General features: G+C 47.4%; 6 protein-coding genes across 6 annotated transcripts; 4 read left to right on the forward strand and 2 right to left on the reverse strand.

Moving 5' to 3' along the window:
• Positions 1-2,147: 2,147 nt before the first annotated feature.
• On the reverse strand, positions 2,148-3,492 carry F5891DRAFT_963477 (uncharacterized protein; the record flags this gene model as incomplete). Its single annotated transcript, XM_041376008.1, has 7 exons — positions 2,148-2,268; positions 2,326-2,480; positions 2,600-2,728; positions 2,776-2,914; positions 2,966-3,156; positions 3,206-3,314; positions 3,374-3,492. Coding segments are annotated over 7 exons (963 nt in total), but the record flags the coding sequence as incomplete, so codon positions are not given.
• A 1,129-nt stretch (positions 3,493-4,621) lies between these two features.
• Positions 4,622-4,924, reverse strand: F5891DRAFT_1196818 (uncharacterized protein; the record flags this gene model as incomplete). Its single annotated transcript, XM_041368374.1, has 2 exons — positions 4,622-4,714; positions 4,763-4,924. The coding sequence occupies 2 exons, from the start codon at positions 4,922-4,924 to the stop codon at positions 4,622-4,624; spliced, it is 255 nt and encodes an 84-aa protein (XP_041218672.1).
• Positions 4,925-10,969: 6,045 nt separating this feature from the next.
• Positions 10,970-12,179, forward strand: F5891DRAFT_986170 (uncharacterized protein; the record flags this gene model as incomplete). The annotated part of the gene is made up of 5 exons (XM_041377709.1): positions 10,970-11,239; positions 11,292-11,553; positions 11,921-11,951; positions 11,995-12,109; positions 12,156-12,179. The coding sequence occupies 5 exons, from the start codon at positions 10,970-10,972 to the stop codon at positions 12,177-12,179; spliced, it is 702 nt and encodes a 233-aa protein (XP_041218673.1).
• Positions 12,180-12,446: 267 nt separating this feature from the next.
• F5891DRAFT_1196821 (uncharacterized protein) lies at positions 12,447-14,022 on the forward strand (the record flags this gene model as incomplete). Its single annotated transcript, XM_041368375.1, has 5 exons — positions 12,447-12,864; positions 12,926-13,311; positions 13,368-13,555; positions 13,608-13,714; positions 13,829-14,022. 5 exons carry the CDS (start codon positions 12,447-12,449, stop codon positions 14,020-14,022), a joined length of 1,293 nt encoding a protein of 430 aa, XP_041218674.1.
• Positions 14,023-16,606: 2,584 nt separating this feature from the next.
• On the forward strand, positions 16,607-18,838 carry F5891DRAFT_1208125 (uncharacterized protein; the record flags this gene model as incomplete). The annotated part of the gene is made up of 7 exons (XM_041369100.1): positions 16,607-16,854; positions 17,091-17,198; positions 17,419-17,509; positions 17,796-18,012; positions 18,098-18,390; positions 18,423-18,606; positions 18,663-18,838. 7 exons carry the CDS (start codon positions 16,607-16,609, stop codon positions 18,836-18,838), a joined length of 1,317 nt encoding a protein of 438 aa, XP_041218675.1.
• Positions 18,839-19,689: 851 nt separating this feature from the next.
• F5891DRAFT_913512 (uncharacterized protein) lies at positions 19,690-20,313 on the forward strand (the record flags this gene model as incomplete). Its single annotated transcript, XM_041373664.1, has 1 exon — positions 19,690-20,313. A coding segment is annotated over one exon (624 nt), but the record flags the coding sequence as incomplete, so codon positions are not given.

Consider the following 20,313-nt stretch of genomic DNA (forward strand, 5'->3'; position numbering starts at 1 on the left):
ATGAGCACCGGGTTTACACCGAACATTTGTATGAATTTGAATACCCCCGAGGAGCGTTCGACCTCATGGCATGCCGGTTTGTGGGTGGACCTATTATCGAGCCCATGTAGAGTGAGGCCCAATATGTTTAATCATAGGTAGAACTCTTACCAATTTTTCTTTTGGCACTGTACACAAGAAGGCACACAACCCTTCAGACTTCAGTGTCATTTCAGTCAGAAATCATACCTCTTTTGAGCAATATCAGACGCCCTTACACTAAAAGCATATTGCAACACTCAATTAATGGCTGAAAGAGTATTCAAATATTTGACCACCACCTTTGCGCATTTCAAAGGCTTCTCCAATTTCGTTTGACATTGCGTACATTGTACGCCGAAGTCCTTCTGGCTTGCTTTGAGAGATTTAGTGGAAGCTGCTACAGCGCGGAAGGAATCACCGCTCTCTGGATGAATCGCATGTTTGACATAAATGGTCTGTGGAGTCAAAGAGAGGTTGTTTGTGTTAGCACTCATGTTCTCATGAATGGGATGGGTGGGAGTTGAGCAAACATTGAGCGCTACTAATAGCAGTGAGGTTTACCAGGCGCAAAATGAACGGCGAATCACGAGTGTCCTACTTGGAGCTTGGCGTAACGGTGGCCCATCAGGCCTCGAGGCCTCAGGTCCTAGATAATAAAATATTAATGTTAGGCCAGCTATAACCATTTTGGATGTATCAAGTGTAGCGCTCATGAGGTGCGAATCAAAGTGTCTGCAACAAATTCACACGATTCAGCCTTCGTTGGTTTACATAAATGTATGAGGACCCATCAATTATTTCGAACGAGGCGAGCACTTTTTTACTGTAATGTCTAACACGCTAACCACTCTCTGCTCGTCATAGATTTTTGGCTCGTTGATCATTTTATGGCAGATCGACCAGCGGTTGCAACTGGCAGTCAGGAGAGACATCATCAACACAAGAGGTGTACTAATGGGCCAGCACCTCCATTGCAAAAACGATAACAATTCATTTCACTTGCATCTTTTTTTCAAAAGAGAGTACTGTGCGATCTCGGTGTGTGTCAATACCAGATTCTTGTCTCCTCCCAGTATTGGTGATCTAACATCAGTGAACCGGTGAGAGTTGTAGAAGAGTATATATCACAATATATAGTACGTAATCAGAAAAACCGTCATAATTCTGCTATGGGGGATCAGATTGTCATTTTTGGCTATATAGAGGAAAGGATAATGCATAATCTTCCTGCAGAGGTTCATCGTGTGGAAAGCATCACGATGTCACTGAAACTCAAAGTTGCAAGGGAGGTGGAGCGGAAGTTGGCGGTCAGCCTAGATGAACCAAGGCTGCCGCATCCTGACCAATGCCGAAGAATTTCAAACTAAGAGCGAGGGCTCGTATTTCCCAGAGGATACGAGCATGTTCGCCAAGTGAGCAAGCCTAAAATTCTGCCCTGCTTTAGCTATTAAGAACCTGATTTTCGTTTTGGTGATGATTGCATACTATATATCGATTGGGAATGCGTGTGAAAATGTCATATCATTTTGCAACAGTCAGCATGTGCTTAGGAAGTGGGACAAACACAACTTATACCATATTTCGAGCGCTCGTGTGATCAGATTTGTGTGAGTGATGGCTAGCGGCTGTATGCTGCTCGCCAGTGCGCTCCTAGAAGTCATGACCATGCGCTGAGACCAGCTGATTTCTCCGCAGTGACTTAATAAACAAAATGACAGCCCAGGGCCAGAAGGGAGTGCTACTCACTACCTTAAGGGACATCACAGGATCTTGAATTTGGCGTGACTGTCAGCTGCTTTCCCTGCAAATCCAGTCCTTCTTGCACATCAGTTGGCACAGGGACTAGAAATGGTAGAAACTAACTTGATTGATCTGTATTTCCTTGTTTTGCATTGTTGCAAACAAACGAGCGGTTCCAGCGACTGTAGCTTCCATTGACCTCTGGATATCTTATGTAGCCATCAACCACATCTGCGAATCTTCACTCGTCGATGCAAAATGACAGGTTGTGATACCATAGGTGTATTCAGCACGTTCAATTTATAAACATTGACAATAAATTGTGTGGTATGGAGTTATAACTACTTGAAAATAGGACGATACGAAGAAAGTAGATAGGTAGATTCCTAGTCAGAATCGAAAGCAGCTTCATCGAGCTGCGCCCGCTGCCTAGCAAGCATGTTCACAGACAGATTGGCCTTTGCCGTGCTGCTAAGTTCTTCACGACAATTTCTTCCAAAAACTTTTCTAAAAGCCCGGGCCAGCCTATCAGTTGTGGCTCGTTCAGGACATAGGGTACTGTACCTTGTCCACCACTCCAGGAGTCGCTTGACCCTGCGCTGTGATTCTCGACCTGGAGCGCGTTCAAAGAAGTCCACCACTGTCTTCCAGAATTGGATGTAGTCGAAGTCACCATCCACCGACCTCCATGAGGTGATGGAAGAAAGCGCGAATCGCACCTGCCAGTGCAGACGTTAACTGGTTAATTGTGAGAAGCTTTAGCAAGACGACTTACTTGGCAAGCGATGTAGGCAATTGAGCGAGGAGTAACCTTGTCCATCTGGATAATCTGGGCAACGTGCTTCTTGACTTTGATTGCTGAGAACGCTCTCTTAGCGCGTCGGTTGTTCTCGATGACATCCGTGCCATCACCATCGCCCTCTACATCCTTTGCTGAGGAGGGAGACGTGAACACAGCCTTGTAAGCCTGCTAGCATGGTAAGGCGGTGACTGGGGAGCTTGGGTGCGACAAACCTGTACCAGAATTTTACCCTTGAAGATACCTTCCTCCAGATTGTCAGGGTTGGCAACATACTTTTCATACACAAAGGCTGGAAAGGAAAGATCGGTCACAGTATAACCCTCTGAATGATCTCGAATCCCTGCCTTTACCCTGGTAAAGAGTCAGAGTTGTGCAATGTCGTGTGCCAGCCACTTAACTTACACAGGGTTTCTCCAGTCAAGTTCAGTAGGGCATAGTAGCCTCCCACACGTGTCATTGACAAATCCACAATAGTGTTTGTCGTCAGACTCAACTGGGGGATTTGGCCTCAGCTCTGAGTTGACCCAGTCTGAAACTAGTGTTTTAAGCTTTGCCATATCATCTCCCCGAGCACTGTCGGCCCCCTGCCTAAGCTAAAAGAAGGTTCAGTCAGTCGTTTACTCAGATGGTAGAGTGGCATACCATTTTTATCAAACAGGCATAGTCGTCATAATCCATTTCCGTCGCCTTTTTCACAAGCCAAGGCAAGGCTCCCACTAGGGCACTGTACCCCGCCTGTAGTCGGTTCTGACTGCATAAAGAAACTGATAAGTAAGCTCGCCATGAAAAGCCAGGGGTGAAGGAGCTCACTCCAGAGTAGCATCCTCATCACCATCGTCCTCATATCTTCTGTCGTTTTCAGTCACCAAATCTTCTATACTGTCGAACAGAGTGACAACGCACCTGATGGCTCTTCCTTGAGCTAAGTAATAGTTATTGTGCCTGCTGGACGGTGAGTAAAGCGGTCCCAATGCGCGTGGTCATGAGCCATGCCTCTCTTTCACTGCGCGCCCTGACTCCAGAATCTCTACCTTGCCCTCCAGCTCAGCAATTCTCTGTCTCTGCCGAGCCTGCACATACGCTGACTCTGCGTGTGCTCGTTGTGCTTCTAGGGCCTCGTGAACGCTGTGGTCATGATTGTTTGGCTGGCTACCAATGTCGGCAGGTAAGCCTGAGGTACTGCTTTCAGCCATGGAGGGGAGGAGGGTACTGCTGGATGTGCTACAAGAGAAGACGAGGAGTGAGTCAGAGGTGCAGTGAAGGGTGATGGAAAGAAACAAACTCAACAAATGCCTGCTTTATACGTAGTCATTCCTGCTATGACCATTTAAGCAAGTCAGCAGAAATATGCATCGGTACCCGTCCAAGGCTTCAGGCGCTTGCTTCTGTCAGTGAGTTGCTTAATATGGACTAGAACGTGACACACCTATCATAATTCAGCTCCGACTCTCTCGTAACTCGCGCCTGGCATCCAATTTTTCCGAGTCTTGGCCGTGGTTTTCCTGTGGTGAGTCAGGCTGAGCGGAGACTTGCATGATGATGCTACTGCTCCATTAAAGCACAACATCTGACCTAAATAAAAAAAACCATAGTCAATGGCGGTACAGTTATAAGTAACGAGTTATAAGCTACTGTGAAGACTCAGAAGCCCTGCAGCTCTATGAGTGAAGATGAGTCGGATTTGCAACTGGCGCCGGCCAACCTATAGCCAAACCAAGCCCAGCGCTCTGAAATATGCTGGACTGGTTCAACCAAGTGCACAATCCCTTCCCACCCCCACCATCCAACGAGGAGGAGTTTTCAAGGTGGGAAGCTCACCCACAGTGGACGCAAGTTGAAGGTCTGTAACAAGCAATTGAAAAGTTGGAGGGGGTGGTCGCTACCAGACGCCGGTAGATAGCATGCGTCTAGTAAAAGGAATGTTTAAATAGGTAGATAACTCATCTGGATGCGTGGAAGTAGCCTACCAGTACTAGTAATGGCATGACTTTATTAATCGTCCAACTTGAAGTTGCTCACGCAGCTGTATCCATCATGAACCCACCATTAAAGTGACCGTCAATCGTCAGGAGGTATGCATGGATGATTATCGGGGACGGGAGGCTCGTTCCGATCAGCGAAATTGTTGGGAGGCATGGGTACATCATCTATCTGATAGTTATTAGTGCATAGTTCAACGTGTTCACTGGACAGACATACCAAATTGTCAAAATCATCACTCATTGTGATGTCCAATTCATCCGAGTGGTGGTTCTGTTGACTCGGCTGCGACTGGTCCATCGAGGTAGTTTGAGCACATGTTCGGCGTCCAACAAGTCTCGTGTCTTTGATTTTGTGCGCTCGTTTGGCAAGCGTCTGCATTGTGGCTGCGCGACGAGATCTGGGAGGTAGAGAGGAGCCAGAAGCAGTCCGGGTAGATTGGAAAAGAACTAAGGGAACTTTACAGTCAGAGTACGGTTTATATACTGGTGAGTAGAGTGCCCGTGATTAAAGAATATAATGAAACAATGACTGGAGGAAATCAAATATGTTCTGAGGCTTGGCCCGACATGCGGCCAACAGGGTCCGGTTCTAGACTGTGGCCGGTTCAATCAAGGTAACCGCCACAACGAGCGAGGAGTTTGAAATTTAGCAGGTGCCGGTCGTGCTGGTCATACTCGATTGCATGTACTAGTACAACGCGTCTACCATCGTTCAGACTCTATAATATTTGCTATGTTAAGTTTTATGCAGCATATGGCAAGCTTGCTGAAGTACTGCTGCAACTCCCGGTTGATGTTCCTGTCGCCCTCTTCTCGGCAACTTTGCCACAGCCGATACTCCAATGAATCATGAAATCGCTGAATCTTTCGAAGGATTTGACAGATACCTTCATACTGACCACCAATTGCCCCAATATCAGTCACATAGTGATTCCTATGTAAGTGCTCTATTACAAAAATGGTAGAGAAGTGCCATAGCTTTGCAAAGAGACCTTTAGAAAAGTTTATGCGTCCAGTGCTCGTTAGTTTTTTGAGAATTTAAAAGGAGAGTAGGTCATCAAACTCATCTTCCTCCTCGTAGCCATCGTCGCTTCCAAGTCCCTCACCTTCACACTCCAGTCCATCTTCACTAAGCTCCTCATCTGTCTGATCTTCAGTCTCGTCATTATTGCTATATCCCTCATAGCCCTCACCATCGTCGTCCTCACAATCGCTACCGCCTACCACGCCTGCCCCATTGCCCAGAAACTCAGTGCCAAGGGAGTCCCTAGCCATCCTGCGCAGCGTTGCCGGGTGCCCTACACCAAGGTGAGTATACCTCATAAACATATCTCTGTCCACAAAGCTGGTCTAGAGGTTAAGGAGCACCATTACAAGAACTAACAGTGTTACTCACATCCCAACATAGTAAGCCTCCCAATCATCCAGCTCTCCTTCAGGGCGTGCCAGGGACATTCCACCTTGAAGTGAACTAGTGCCACGTCCCATATTAAAGGCTGGAATCAAATGCACTCCTCGAATCGCCTGCGCTGGATCAAGAAACCCAAATGCATCCGCGTCAGACTCCTCAACAAAGGCAACTTTTGGTAGGTGGGCATGCTTCATGCCAGACTTATGACTCCTCACTGGCGCCAGCCACCTAACCCAGAGAACTTCCAGGTGATGTTTCACAGGTTTGCCCCTGTCGTTGATCCAGGTTTCCATATGGTAGATAGCCAGTGCATGGGCATACCAATATGGGTGGTCGGGCTTCGTCTCGCCGGAAAGTACCATGAGGTCAGCGTGCGTTCTAGGATTGATGGTATCATACTCTCGCCTCATATCATAGGTGGTGTAATGCACCTGCATGGTCTGGACAGAGTAAATGGTGTCATTAGGGATGATGACTGAGTGCCTCTCCTCATCTGTGAACACGTGGTCACAGTAGCTGACATTCAGCTTGCGCAGGTGGTAAAGAATGTGGTCCTTCAATTTGGGTATGAACCTCTGACAATCACTATAAGTAAGGCATTTTATAAATCTAGTGCGACCTACTTTGAGGGCCGGATCACCTTCATGAAGCCGAAGGAACTTGAATAGAGTAATTGGATGGTTTTGACCAGCCGCGATGTGGTGATCAGAGAGAGGCGTGTCTGAGTTAGCGAGCAATCGACAAATAGAGGGCAATGAGCCCTGTGTTTCTGCCACCCTTCGCAGCACGCGGCGCCTGCGCTCATGTTTGGCCAACTGCGCAGGGGTGTCCAGTTTGCTGGTCAGTGGATAGAATGCCTTGAGAGCTCGGTGTGCGAGCTCTCCCTGCACGTGGACTTTAGCTTTGGAAGAATGAAACTCAACTGATACTTACAATTTGGGTAGTAAATGAGTTGGTGGTCCCAAAAAACCTGATGGTTCTCACATAGTCCCCCATGGCGTGAAACTTGTAAGTATTCAAGTTGAAGTTCTTCACCCTGGCCCCGCTCGATTCTGGAGGGGGATTGTGAGCTTCAGGGCACTGAGAAGACCTTTTTTGACGAGCTGCTTTCTCCTTCGGCAACTCTGTAGTAGTAAAGGCAGTGCAAGTGTGATCATGAAACCTCCGCAGCTTCTGGGAGAGTTTCTTGAATGTATCTTCAAAAAAAACGAGGGTAGAATCCGAGTGGATTCTAAGCTTTGCGAGTGCGTGCCATTGCGCGAATCTATATAGCAGAGATCACACCGCCAGGTCATGATTCGGGGGGAATAGCCCTTCAAAAACTGGAATGGCGCACTGGGGAATGCCTCAGCTGTGCGTAAAACTACGTAGAATAAACTCACCTGTAAAATGTCCTCGAAGTCGCGAGCCGCTAACCTTTTCATCTCAGAGGTGTTGTTGGAAAATTTGCGAATTACCCCATTGCCAAATGTTGGAACTTGACGAAATCTAGGACGAGTTAATTGGCAGCAACACTCCGTATGGACTCCACGCACCTGGCATCTAGGGTTGCCACCAAACGAGAACCCCCTGGAATGGCGTAGAGAAGCCTCACGAGGTGGGTAAGTAGAGCCTTCCACGTGCCCAACTCACACTCGTGCATGATATCGACGACCAACATACGGAATGGATCGAGGCCAAGCGGTCCAAGCTTCTTGACAAACTGGTTCTGCCGACACTGGTTTGAGCTAATCATAACGGGGGCAGAACTGACACTTACCAGAATAGGCACCCATGAACCTTGTCCAAGGGCGTCCTCCACCCTTGCACCGTCTACGGTACTTCCTAACCGATAGATAATCTCACAAGCCCTAACAACCTTGGACATAGCATACAGCCGAAGGTTGGTTATCCGGCTTTTCATATCCTTCACCAGACCAAAACAGCTGAATAAGCCTTTTGGTACCATGCAGCGAGGGCATGCACAGGAGCCCATGTCCTTGATAGCGGCGATCAGAGCCCTAGAAATTTATGAGCTGAATTTTCAACAGACAGTGAATAGTGTACTTCTCAGGATAATCCGCAGAATATGTAAATATTCGAGGATACACCCTCCGCATCATTCCATCAGCACATTTCAAAACAAAACCATGTCTGTATGCATAAATAAATTTGTCGTCCAGTAAAATTTCCCAGCAGGCATGGAACAATTCCCTGCAGCAGTGAGTGTGAAGGGAGGCCAAGCCTGTCTTTGATATGCGAGGCAAGCTGCTCAGAAGGTCTTTGATGCTATCAGGAAGCTAATGAGTGTGGCAAACGTCACCAATAGTCAAGAAATGTGCAATCCAAATGAGCTCACCGAAGGTAGGAATCCTATGAGATGACAGGATCCTGATGTTGGTGACAAGCGTATGTACTTCGTCAAATTTCCGAAGTAGGCGTAAAGCGGCCAAGCCTTTGTGGTTCCAAAATTTGCAAGGTGAGTAGCATTGGAGAAGAACATTAGGCCTGCGATCACCCGCTCCAAAGAGCACCCGGGCTCCTTTTGCAACTTGTGGAGGTCGTCCTGAGCTTCCAACCAAGCATCTGAGGTGTAGAGCTCGTCGTATATCCTCTCCTGACGGCCATCCAGAGGGTCCTTCCACAGACACTTGAAAGGAAAAAGATGGAACACCCCTGCTTGAGCATCTGCAAATGCTGCACGTATAACTTCAATGAGAGGGCGGAAATGAAACCCAGGGATCGAATAAGACATAGGGCTAGCCTCTTTTTCCTTAGTTGGAATGTTGATGCTGACATCGGTCTCCACCCAGTCATCAGGAAAAGTGATTCCCTTCCCCCCCTCATCTGTATCGAGTTTTCGCAAGCTCTGCCTCACAGAGAACCCCTGAAGGTGCTTGCTGTCAAAACCCTCCGCCATAATGACGTCCTTGACAAGGGTGGCAACCTTAGTTTCTGACACCCGGCTGCTGCCAGAGTTCATCCAGGACATGAGCCGATAGACCGTCATATTCGCGAAGGGGTAAGGGGGAGGGAAGACCTGCGGCGGAGCATCGGTTCCTCTAGAAGGGGTAGGGCACGTTCTAGCAAGCAACGATGATGAAATGTACTTATCAGGCTCAAATGAGGGACGACGGGGGTACAGCCTGTAGAGACCGAAAGAGTTGAGGGTAGTTTGAAGTTTATCTCGGAGCATTAGAAGGACACGTCGGATCCTTGCTGGAGCTGGCAGGGCGCCCGAGTTTTGAGTCGAAGCACTACAGACACGATGATTGACATTATCAGAGCTATTGAGGTCCTCCACCGAGGGCTCAACATCAACAAAAGGCCTTGGAATTTTTCTTATAGGGCGCGCTGGTTGGTCTGAAGCAGGTATTGAAGGGGTCAGAAAGCTACAACTGGTACGGCATTCAGAGAAACACAAACCAGAGGCATCCAAGAGGTCCCCGCGGTCAACATCCATCGCACAGTCAGTGTCATCATGTGCATGTCCTGGGAGAACAGAGTGCTGCAAGTCTGTGAGGCCGGAAGTGTCTAAAACGGCAGCAACAGGCCCCGGCATTTTCTCTGCCAGCAGGGGGCCGCAGGGGGCAATTGGCTTTGGACGGCCAATTCTCTGACGTCCCAGTTCACATAAGTTAAGGACAATGGTGACAGCTAGTACCACCACTCACATGCAAAAACATTGACTGAGGTAGATTGGCAGCCAAATTTGCGGAGACAGCCTCTTTGGCATGCTCTTGCCTCTTCTGAGTTGCAAGAACACTAGACCTCTTGTAGAAGTGGCATGATGTACGATGCCTGCTGAGTCCACGGGTGTCCGTTGCCCTCTCCCAAGAGCAACCCAGAGCACCACACAGTGCCATCAATAGGAAGCCTGAGCTGAGTAGAATGACGATGAACCAATTGAAAAGATATGATCCTGCAAAACCCAGGCGCATCGTCACGCTCTGGAAGTGAAGGTGCGTCTGCTCAACTCGGGGCAGACACTCCAGTGGTTTAAGGCCCTGACACACGTTACTAGTATAATAGATGTCAATTACGGGATAAACTCGGAGTTCTGTTTGACTGACTTACTTGTTTTGTACTGCACTTACGGTAGCACATTCTTGCGAACTTGAGTCGGCGCCGTACGCCTGCCGGCGGCATCACTGGCATGCTTAAAGCCCAAAATTCAATTGACACTGGTATTTTCTGGAACACACTGACTCAGACATCGCGATGGTCTCGACTTAGAGTCTTTGCACTCCTCCCTGCATGCTGACAGTATGAATCATTGTCTGAGACGCACTGGTATGGGCTGTCATGGTCTAAAGGGACTTTGTGGCAGCCCTATATTGAACTCCCAAAATCATCGCAATCATTGCGGTATATCATCGAGTCCGAGTCAGAGAACCAATGAGTCCTTCAAGTTCAAGTTGCCACAGCAGCACCGTGACCGTTCATTGCAACGACGCTTCTCTCATCCTGGCGGCTGCAGTCACGGATTCTGGCGATTTTCGAGGGGTTCAAGTTGAAGCTGGTCGCTCCGAGTCCAAGTTCCTTCAAACTGTGAGTCAAAGCATGGTCATCATGACAGCTGTGATAGTACTACCAGCCTATCTCAGACTCGGACTCGGACTCCTGGGATGGACGAGTCACGCACTCTAAAAGCTCGAAGGCCTCTACCTTTACCTTAACCAGCTTGTTCAACTCCAAGGAAGTCATTCACGATGTCCGTCGTCTCATTTCTTAGCGAGGTGAGTGCCTACCAGTGAATACGCTTTGCCGCAGTGGTGTGTGATGGCATCATCTTCTCACGTAACAGAGGTGTTCCGTGGTCGGGCATTGCCGACCATTCAGAATCAATCGTACCAGTAAAAGTTCTCACACATTTCAGAGTCAACCACACCGTTAGCCAGCGGGCATGAGTGGTAACTCCTCAGCATCAAGGTGCAGTAGTTTTTTCTCCACCAATAGTTCGTTCAGAAACACAAGGTTTGCTCATTTAACCATGCGCGCAGCACATCCACTCATTTCTGCAGGTCAGTGTCCATGCCTCCCACGTCTGTTGCACCCGATAGCTCCCCTCCCCAGGGCAACCCCCCTACTCCACTATCCTCACACACTGCTGTCAAAAACTACGCTCCTCAAGTCAACGGACATACCCTTCGAGTCGAAGGGGCAAGCGCTGCAGTTCCCACAAAGAGTATTGTTGGTAGAGGACATCATAAGCATCCCTTTCAGTACTCCCTGTCTCGAGGTGGCAGTCACGACCAAGATTATAATCTACCTTCAAAGAGGTTAAAGACTCTCCAAACAACGGTGTGTCCCTTTGAACACTAACTTGAGTCCGATTCTTATATTTCTCCCGCAGTGGAATTGTACTACTGAGCCCTCGTCTGAAGCCACACAATATCTCAATCAGCGCATGCTCGAGCTTTCACGCATGACTCGTCGGGCAATTGCCGCAAGAATAAGATACCAACGTCTTCGCTCCCGCGAACTGGACCAGATAAAGTCCATTCTTGAAGATGAGACGGAGGTGTCCCAATCCCAGCTGAAGGGGATTGATTTGCAAATAGGCTCTATACGTAACTTACTTCAGGATCAGGGTGTGACGGTGGGGAGTCAAGGATGTAGGTTTGACCCTAGCGATATTGGCCCTTGGGTTGAAAGTTCTTCCGACGATTCAGGTCTGGTGGCTCTTGAATCTCCTTGCGATTCAGCATGTACATCTGATTTGGAAGAATAGTTTTGTTCTATATTCCCTAAGCATGTACGTCTATGTAGTTTTTAGCATCAAATTATGAACCCGTGTTGATCATGGAACAGTTAGTGGAACCTGAAGCTTGAAGCTTAGGTCACCACCGCAACGGCTTAGAAGGGCATTTCATTCAAACTAAGGAATATGTATAGGGGTCGCACCCGTGTGCTGGTCGTGTCTCCATCAGCCGCGACTTCGAGCTGACTCGGCCCAGCTGTCTGATCAATGTGACCTTTCAGGGAACATTTGGGCGCTGAATGTCCTCACTGGGTGAGTCGATTAAATAATCAATTCTAACCTTCCTATTGAATAGCAGGAGAATCAAGAGAAATTTCCCCCTGCAGACAAACTCTGTTGAGGATGACTCGAAGATCCGAGAGATCGCCGTCCTATATCGGTTCACGATGGATGAACCCACCATCGCAGCTGTAAGTATCGTCAAGGCAAAATCTGACCATCATCTATGCGAACAAGGTAATCACCGTCTATTGTGCTTAGTTGCTTACGTGTCCATGCCCTAAGTCACTCTACCATGACATCCCTGAAACATTTTGAGCACTATTCCTCTATGACTGGGACCTTGGTAAGTTTGCACGAGGTGGACGAAGTCCAAATTGGCTGAAGACCTCATCTCAACTTCACCTACCATCTCATCTTGGACTTGTGTTAAAGATCTAACCTCATATCTTTCCGTTCACAGCTAATAGAATTATTACTATTTAACTCCCCATCTTTCCATCTTCCTCGGGTCATTCTATCTTCGCCATGTCCTTCGAACCCTTACATTATGTCCCCAACGACCCTTCGAGTTGTACTAGACTGCGGTCGACCACACGGCCAGCTGTTGCGGGCCAATCACACCGTATCTATCCGTACTCGCGCATCGCCAGCGTTGGTCACGGTGGTAGTTCAAAATGCTCCAAGTCTGCCTCAGTGCCATCAGCTAGTATGACGTCCCAGGTGGATAGTATAGCTGAGATTAGCAGCACCAAGGTCGAGAAACAGCCGCTGAAGGACTTCAGTCCAACCGAGCAGCTTGCCCTCACATGGGTGAAGAGGCAGGCCATTTTGAACTCCGTCACCACCAATGGCTGGCTTCGCAACACCACGCAGGTGCAAAAGAAGGCTGTGATAGGCTATATTTCAGAGATTGTCAGCCAAGCCAATCTCAAGTTTGCATGTGGTACGTAGTACTACTGACTACACTCTGCCTACACCTCGCAGAACTGATTTGCAAACTTCAGATATAGAGACGACTTCCAAGGTAGTGAAGTGGGTCATCAAGGCTCTTTCGGATGACCGTAAACAACTTGCTCAAACTTCTGAGAACTTCGTGGGTTGTCAATACCTTCACATGTCAGATCCCGCAGCGTCCCCTGAGGACTGTCAAACTTATATGGAAAACCGCCGGCGTGAGGTGCTCGATCCTGAGGCGCCCTTTAGCTATTACCTACATGGCCATGAGATCACGAACATGTCGGTCTTTGTCCTTCTGTTCGCGAACCCTGGGATGGAAGAAGCGCATATACATCATTGGTATCGTTCCCCAAACACACCCCTCCGAGATGAGGACATGCGAAACCAGATGATGACCACCCCTACTCAGATGTTAGCACACTCGGCGGCTGCAGTAAGTGTCAGATCTTTATTCTAACGTACGTTCGTCAACTTCTACATAATTTTCAGATGATTTTAGCAATCCGGCGTACTCTGAGCGGGAAAACCACAGTGTCGGGTAAACCGGCCCGCTTTGGCATGGAGCTGCATGCCGACTACCAGGACGCTGTCCATCAAGCGATATTGCTGGCACTGGTGTCTCCTATCCATGGGCCAGCATTGGCAGCACATTTGATAGCTCTCCATGGAAGAGGCATGTAAGTTACCGAGTCACTAGTTGAATGCAGGGTCATGTTCATACTTTTTCAGGAAGGCTCTTCATGGCGCAATTGGTCTGGATGTTTCTGTGAAACCAGTACACAATCCCGTTACATCAGAGGACCTAGAAATAGTGCAGCAGGCATTACAGCTTGCAGGTTTGCACCTGCAACATAGCCAGGCCTCCGCCGTGGATTACTTACGAGCATGACACTACTACACCACACCCATTCATGTCCCTGAGACTCTAGAGGAGCTAATCCTACCACTAGCTGATGCTGCCCAGCCTTCGACCATGCACTCTCCAATGAGTCAGTCATTGGCAGCAACTGCACAGTCAACTACAGCTTTTTCCTCACCCACTACTACTATAGATCCCAGATTGATCTCACTGCACGCACCCGCAGTGCGGGAAGATTTTGGTGATGACTTCTTAGCGTTTTCTCAAGGTTATTTAGACATGTAGCTTGATGGGGTTCTGGGAGAGCAGCCAGTTTTGATAGTGCGTTCCTGTGACTCTCTGTAGTAGAAGAAGTGACACATGTTATAGTAGTACTACGTACTTCGCTTTGGTCACAGCCACTTTTGTATTCAACCAATGGAAATCATTCATCGTTATCAACACAAAATCAAAATTCTAAATATCTGATCCCGCCTCTGTGATTCGAACTCCGACCTCATCACGATCACGCATTTTCGTCTGAGAACCAGTATGATCTAGGTATAAACCTTAGTAGTATGCGGCAAAAGTCTCGACTCTCAAGACGCTGTGTCCGCAAGGCCAGATTCTTACGTATCTTGATCTTGGTTTCACCTTCGCATGGCACCACTCTGCTTTTGGTTTGAGTCTTTTATTTTTTTTTCGCTTCCGCACTGGGCTCAGAGTAACGGCAACTATCTACTACAGATACGATCCTCAGGCTAGTATTACTACTATTGAATCTGATTCTGACTACAACCATAAACTACTACTAGTACTTGGCTTCTGCCCTGCCCGACCCTTCCAACTGGACCGTCTCTACCTGTACTACAGACTGCCAGAATGATCCATCAGATAAATCCACGTAAAACCATAATTATAAGCCGAGAAGGCTTCGAACCCATTCGCCAGATACATATTGTTTGTTCATGTTTATTCTAGTGCTGTTCATCGATAAGGCCATGTGGTTTGTGTCCGCCATGATGATATGGCCATCCTCACAGTGACGAAGAGGTTATCTATTGCGATCATTACGATCGGGACGTTACTGTGAGTCTTTGATGTATTTACTGGAGGGAATCTGACCATTTATGCAAGTAAAGTAATTGCCACCATGGCGCGGCTTAGTTCCTTACACCATACCCTAACTGTCTCCGCATCTACGAAACAGTGCGGGTGAAGTTTTCCACTATCCAGGGAAGTTTTCCTCTATCCAGGGTACTGGTGAGGTCACCTGTGGTGCATGAGAGAAGTCCAAATTAACTGAGTGTGCAAGTTAGACGCAGAATCGCTGTGATTGGACTATATTGTGCCATGTGCTCACATTCAATCTCCACTTTGCATTGAGTATTCACAAGGACACACCTTCAGTCGTCTTTTTTCTAATCAATTGTGTTTACAGTGGCAAGTCACAAAATACAATATTTATGTAGTCTTGGACAGTCCTCTGTTTGTGTCTCTTCACGTTCTATATGCCTTGACTAAAATTGTTTTCCCTCGACGAGAAAGAAGTTGCTTCTGCGCTGTACAACACTTTCTAAGATGCAGTCGAGAATCTGCTGTTGCTCAGCGTTCAGTCGTTGACCTATGTTATTACTTTGAGTTTCAAATGTGGCTTGGTCATCAGTGAACTGGTACCGGCACATCCTTGGTTTATTTACCACTTGTTGTCCTAGGTACCTTTGAGTTCTTGCCTCTGCATTGACTCATAGCTTGCATTTCGCATTCGTCGCACAGTTCGATTATCCTACCACCTGTTTTTTGAACTTCGGGTTACCGCCCCAGCATTTTCTCGACCTACACATGTTCCATATGTACGTTATGTATATAAGTGACATCCTGAGTATACGATACCGTGACTCAGCTTAACATATAATCATATGCACGGGCCACTGCAAATTTCATTCACCCGAGTTGGTGGGAACAACTGCCTTCCTTTTCTTTTGGTCTGACTAGGGGAGATTATGCTTCAGTAGCAAACAGTACTGCAACTCGCGGTATATGCGTGCACCTGAAGAAATATGATGTAAGTCGAAGCCAAATAATGAGTGAATGATCTCGGATATCATTGTAAGCAACTGTCTTTCTTCTCTTTTGGTCTGACTAGGAGAGACTATAGCTCAGTAGCAAACGGTGCTGCGACTTGCGGTATATGCACGCACCTGAAGAAATCCGGTGTAAATAGAAGCCAAATAATATCTCGGACATCATTGCAATTGAAGCAATATTTAAATCTCACGAGAAAGCCTTGTAAAATACAACATAAAAGAGGGAATATTACATTTCCTAACAAGTGGGTCCTAATTAAACTGTCATACCTTGCCAGCCAGGATGGAGAAAAGTCGTGACCATGCCGGGAGCTCTCATACGAATCTAGGTTAGATGACAAGCGCTAATGGCTATTTGCGGGATAAAGTCTTAAATGATCTTGTAGTTCAAAACGTAACAAAGGGAATATTGTATTGGTCAAGATGTACGACCTAACCACACTATTATAACTTGCCTGCTGTGATGGTGCAATATCGCAACAAGGTTGAAAACTCCTCATGGTAAACTAGACTTTCAGACATTCATGGCTATGTATTGACAACTCAAATTTCTCCCAGTATACATAGCCATCTTTAGCGGGAGCAGAATTATGTCCTTCTATAGTTCCCGCGACTACCATATCAAGGACTCATCGATTCTCTGATGAAGGAGTCTGTTGGATTTCTCCCACAGTATTTCTCCATATGCTTGTGGGGATCTACAGATAGCAAACAGGACGAAGATTACTCGTTGTGCTGGGGCGCGACACTCCTGCTCAACAACTTCTGAGACAATAAGTGGATTGCAGGGAGGCAAACCGGTTATGGGTCACTTTTTGACACATGTCCTCGCTCGTGTGAAGAGAAGTGCTTTCTGCGACGTTACCCAGAAGAGCATTGAGATTGGAACAGAGTACTTGGCTGGTCCCGGTCAACACCCGACCTCCAAATCTACAGTATCGCGTCCAAATTACCGGTGTTCGCCCGATCCAAAGCGAATACAAACTTCTCGCTCGTGGTACATAGTCCCTCGGCTAGAATTCATGAATTCTAGCAATCCCACCCTGACAATGTGAGTTTGCACAACATCTCCTAATAAAGGTGACTGCTCACAATCTAGCAGGGAAACCTAACAAGAAAACAGTCATTGAGCAGCACCAGTTTTCGATTGATCGTTCCCAAAGTCGATCGCAAGGCATTGGACAGTGACAAAGATGACTGAGCGGCATGTGATATACTGCAGACATCGCCAGAACACTGCGCATATATTGTTAGGATGTAGGATTTTGCGACATTCACTGTTTGCAGAAGCTACCGTTATCGCCTCCCAATGTTGAAATATAATGTTGTTCCAGTGTACTCATGCGATGACGGACCTGATGCTAGTTGGAGTACAGGAGAGCCAAGAGCGATATTGTATGTTGATTTCCTCCGCCTTGTTTCATTGGAACTCTCACCACTACAAGAGCAACGGTAAGGTGATACATATGGGCAAAGCAGGAAGTGAGATGCTCATGTGGCTGCCTGCATGCATGACCTCCTCCATCGCAGCTCGTCACAGCACGCCATAGTGGATCTGAGAGTCCTGTTGGTGCTAGTGATTATCGATATTGATCATGATATATGATAATTCTAGCTGCAATATCGATATCCCCGGGATTCGAGCGACTCGGACAGTCCTGTGCCTGGCTCCCCACTGGCACGGGTTCATCAAAACATATACATATGTATATTTCATGAATACGAGTCCCATAACTCTGCATTGCAAGTCATGCGCTTGCGAAAGCTTCATTAACACAGAACGGTTAGCAATAGTAAGGTTTATTTTTGCCACTCGCGGAGCTTCCTTTGACCCGAATGATGGCACGATCAATTCTCGAGCACTAAACAACACTCAAGCCTCAGGCCTTAGGGCCTGAGTTCTTCAGTGCATGATTTTCAGCTTTCAGCTTCACGACTCGCAGCATGTGGTTGAACAGTGTTTGAGACTTCATCCTCAATTATTCCTGCCAGCTATCAACACCTATCATTGCGGCAATTGGATGGTGCCAGACCTGGGTTATCGCTTCAATTTTTCTCTCCATGGGAAAATCCAATGAGGTTGTTGAGGCCATTGAAGAGCCACGACTGCAGAGTTCCTTCGTGAGATACTATAACGAAGCCAGAGAAGACCCAGGTCACTCGGAAACGTCCACTTGTAATTATGTTGCAGAGCAAAGGTATACGGGTAGTAAGTGGTTGCATCTATGGAGTTCCGGTTCGAGGCGTTCAAGCTGATAGTGCCCTATTGGACTGAGGTCTAGCAAAGCGTACAGTACTTGCTGCATGGCCCAGGCTTGCAGATCGTTCCACCGCTACTCCCAAAAAGGCTGTCGGTGTGATGTCAATGGACCCTGGACTCAGCACGCAACTTTTTGACCTCTATCACTCCGTCTGCAATGCAGGATACCTTGCATACCTGTCATTCCTCATTCAAATTACTGGCTCTCTCTACGGTATCGTGACAGTCTTGATCATTTGGGCAGATGATGCACGTCTCAGAGAGGAAGCTTATGGCGTTCAACTTGCAGCAACAACTTGCCGCACTCACTATCAACCGCGGGATGTGGTCCATTGCAGCTCTTGGAGCATTCTTCCAAGTTCCCGTGGGCACCTCTTCACGCTCTTTATGTTACGACGGCTATCACTGTTGCACTGGAATTCCTCTTCGCTGTCAGGGGATTCCTCATTGGTTGGCATATGAGCGTGCTTCCTGGTATCCTCCGTTTCTTTGTTGTCTTTTCGTGGTTGCTTCCTAGCGCAGAGGCGCTGACACTAATATTTGGTATGTTTATTGAGCTTCTCGTTTGTCAGTTCTGCATTCACACGTATTTCCTACAGGCCTTATCGCAATGAAGATGGAGGTTTCATTCATCTCCGCCAAGGTGATCATCTTTGGGCTCCCGGCACTGTGGTTAATGATCGGGCCGTTGCTTATCATCGGAGCATTGTTGGGATCGCACTTTGGCATGTTGAATTGTCTTGTTGTCAATTCTAGCTTGTGCGCCACAGCTTGAGTGAACAGGCGTGCAGTCAGGCAGATATCGGAAGGAGCATGTATCTTGCCGTTTATTGTCCTGCTTTACGTCCTAGTACGATTTTCCTTGCCATCTGCATATATGTTTCTCACCTGTATTGTGCAAGGTCTTATCATTGAAGTCCATGATATTCATGTGACACTTCTGCTTTCAATTATTCAAACACTCAATTTGCGAGAGGTCACAGCCATATCATACCCACCCCCTTTACATAAAGCAAGTCAACTAACCAAATAGAGTGCATTGATATGATAACAAACTTCTCCTCGAATTGGCTGTTTGTTTAAGGGTTGTATTGCAACCGATGTATACCAAGTCCCTGTGGCACCTGGTCTATAGATAGCGATATCCAATCCTTGGGGATTCTTGCACGTTACATGTTGTGACCAAGGGCGAGTGTGCCATGAAGTCCTTTGATGCAAAACCCGCATGTTTACAGGCAACTACTTTGACACTGACCGGTTACGTGTCCTGCAGCGGACATATTTCAGATTTCATTGTGCCATGCTACCACAGTATGAACATTTCTACTGCATCTGAAGGTCATTTTGCATGTGCGCAATACAATGTAATCTCTCAATCAGAAAGTAAATGATTAGAGGTGCATAATAGCCCTCCATCATTTGAATTCTGACTGAGTGTGAGGTACGATCACATGACATGAATAGAGTCTATGTTGTCAGCAAATCAAATGTTGTCGCTTCTCCCTTTTCGTCCTCGCTATCAGCCTTTCGACAAGACTTGTCATTTCAATTACTCTTTCTAAACTCCTAAACCATTGGAAATCATTTTACTTCCTTTGTCTACGTCTGCCTACGTTTTCCACTGTGATGGACCGTCTACACTCCGACCCCAGCCTTTTAGTCTGTCCTGATTTCCTTAGTGATCCATACCTCGCTAGTCGCACCAGCCTCGTCACCCCTACTACCACCGAAGCGCAAGCTGTGGAACTCCTCCACGCGATCTGGCTCACCACCAACAATGCCTTGCGTTCACAATGGCAACAGCAGCTCGCAGAAGATGAGTGTCTCCAAAACGAACATCAACGCTTAGCCGAAGAAGAAGCCGAGTGCCATCAACAGACTCTCCATCTAGTTGAAGAAACAAACAAAGCCGACGAACGAAAGAAGAACCGTTCCAAACACTTACCCATTCCCATGCGCCCTCGTCCTGATGCAACTGACAATGAAGTGTTGGTCTCAGACTTTGCCCTCCGGAAGATCGACAAAGGACACTACGTCGAACTTTATTACTGGACGAACACTGGAATCCAAGAAGCCCACTCCACGTATCGCACTCGAGATGATGAAGGTATGCTTCCAACTACTAGCGCAGATGGCTCCACCACATGGATCACTGCAGCTGGAGCTAAACCATCGTCGGCTGTTGTTGCTGATCGTAATCTCTCTCCGGTTGAATTTGCTCAAGCAGTACCACGGATGATCTCCGCTTTA

The sequence above is a fragment of the Suillus fuscotomentosus genome (assembly GCF_016647785.1).
Source record: "Suillus fuscotomentosus strain FC203 chromosome Unknown F5891scaffold_108, whole genome shotgun sequence".
Lineage (NCBI taxonomy): Eukaryota > Fungi > Basidiomycota > Agaricomycetes > Boletales > Suillaceae > Suillus > Suillus fuscotomentosus.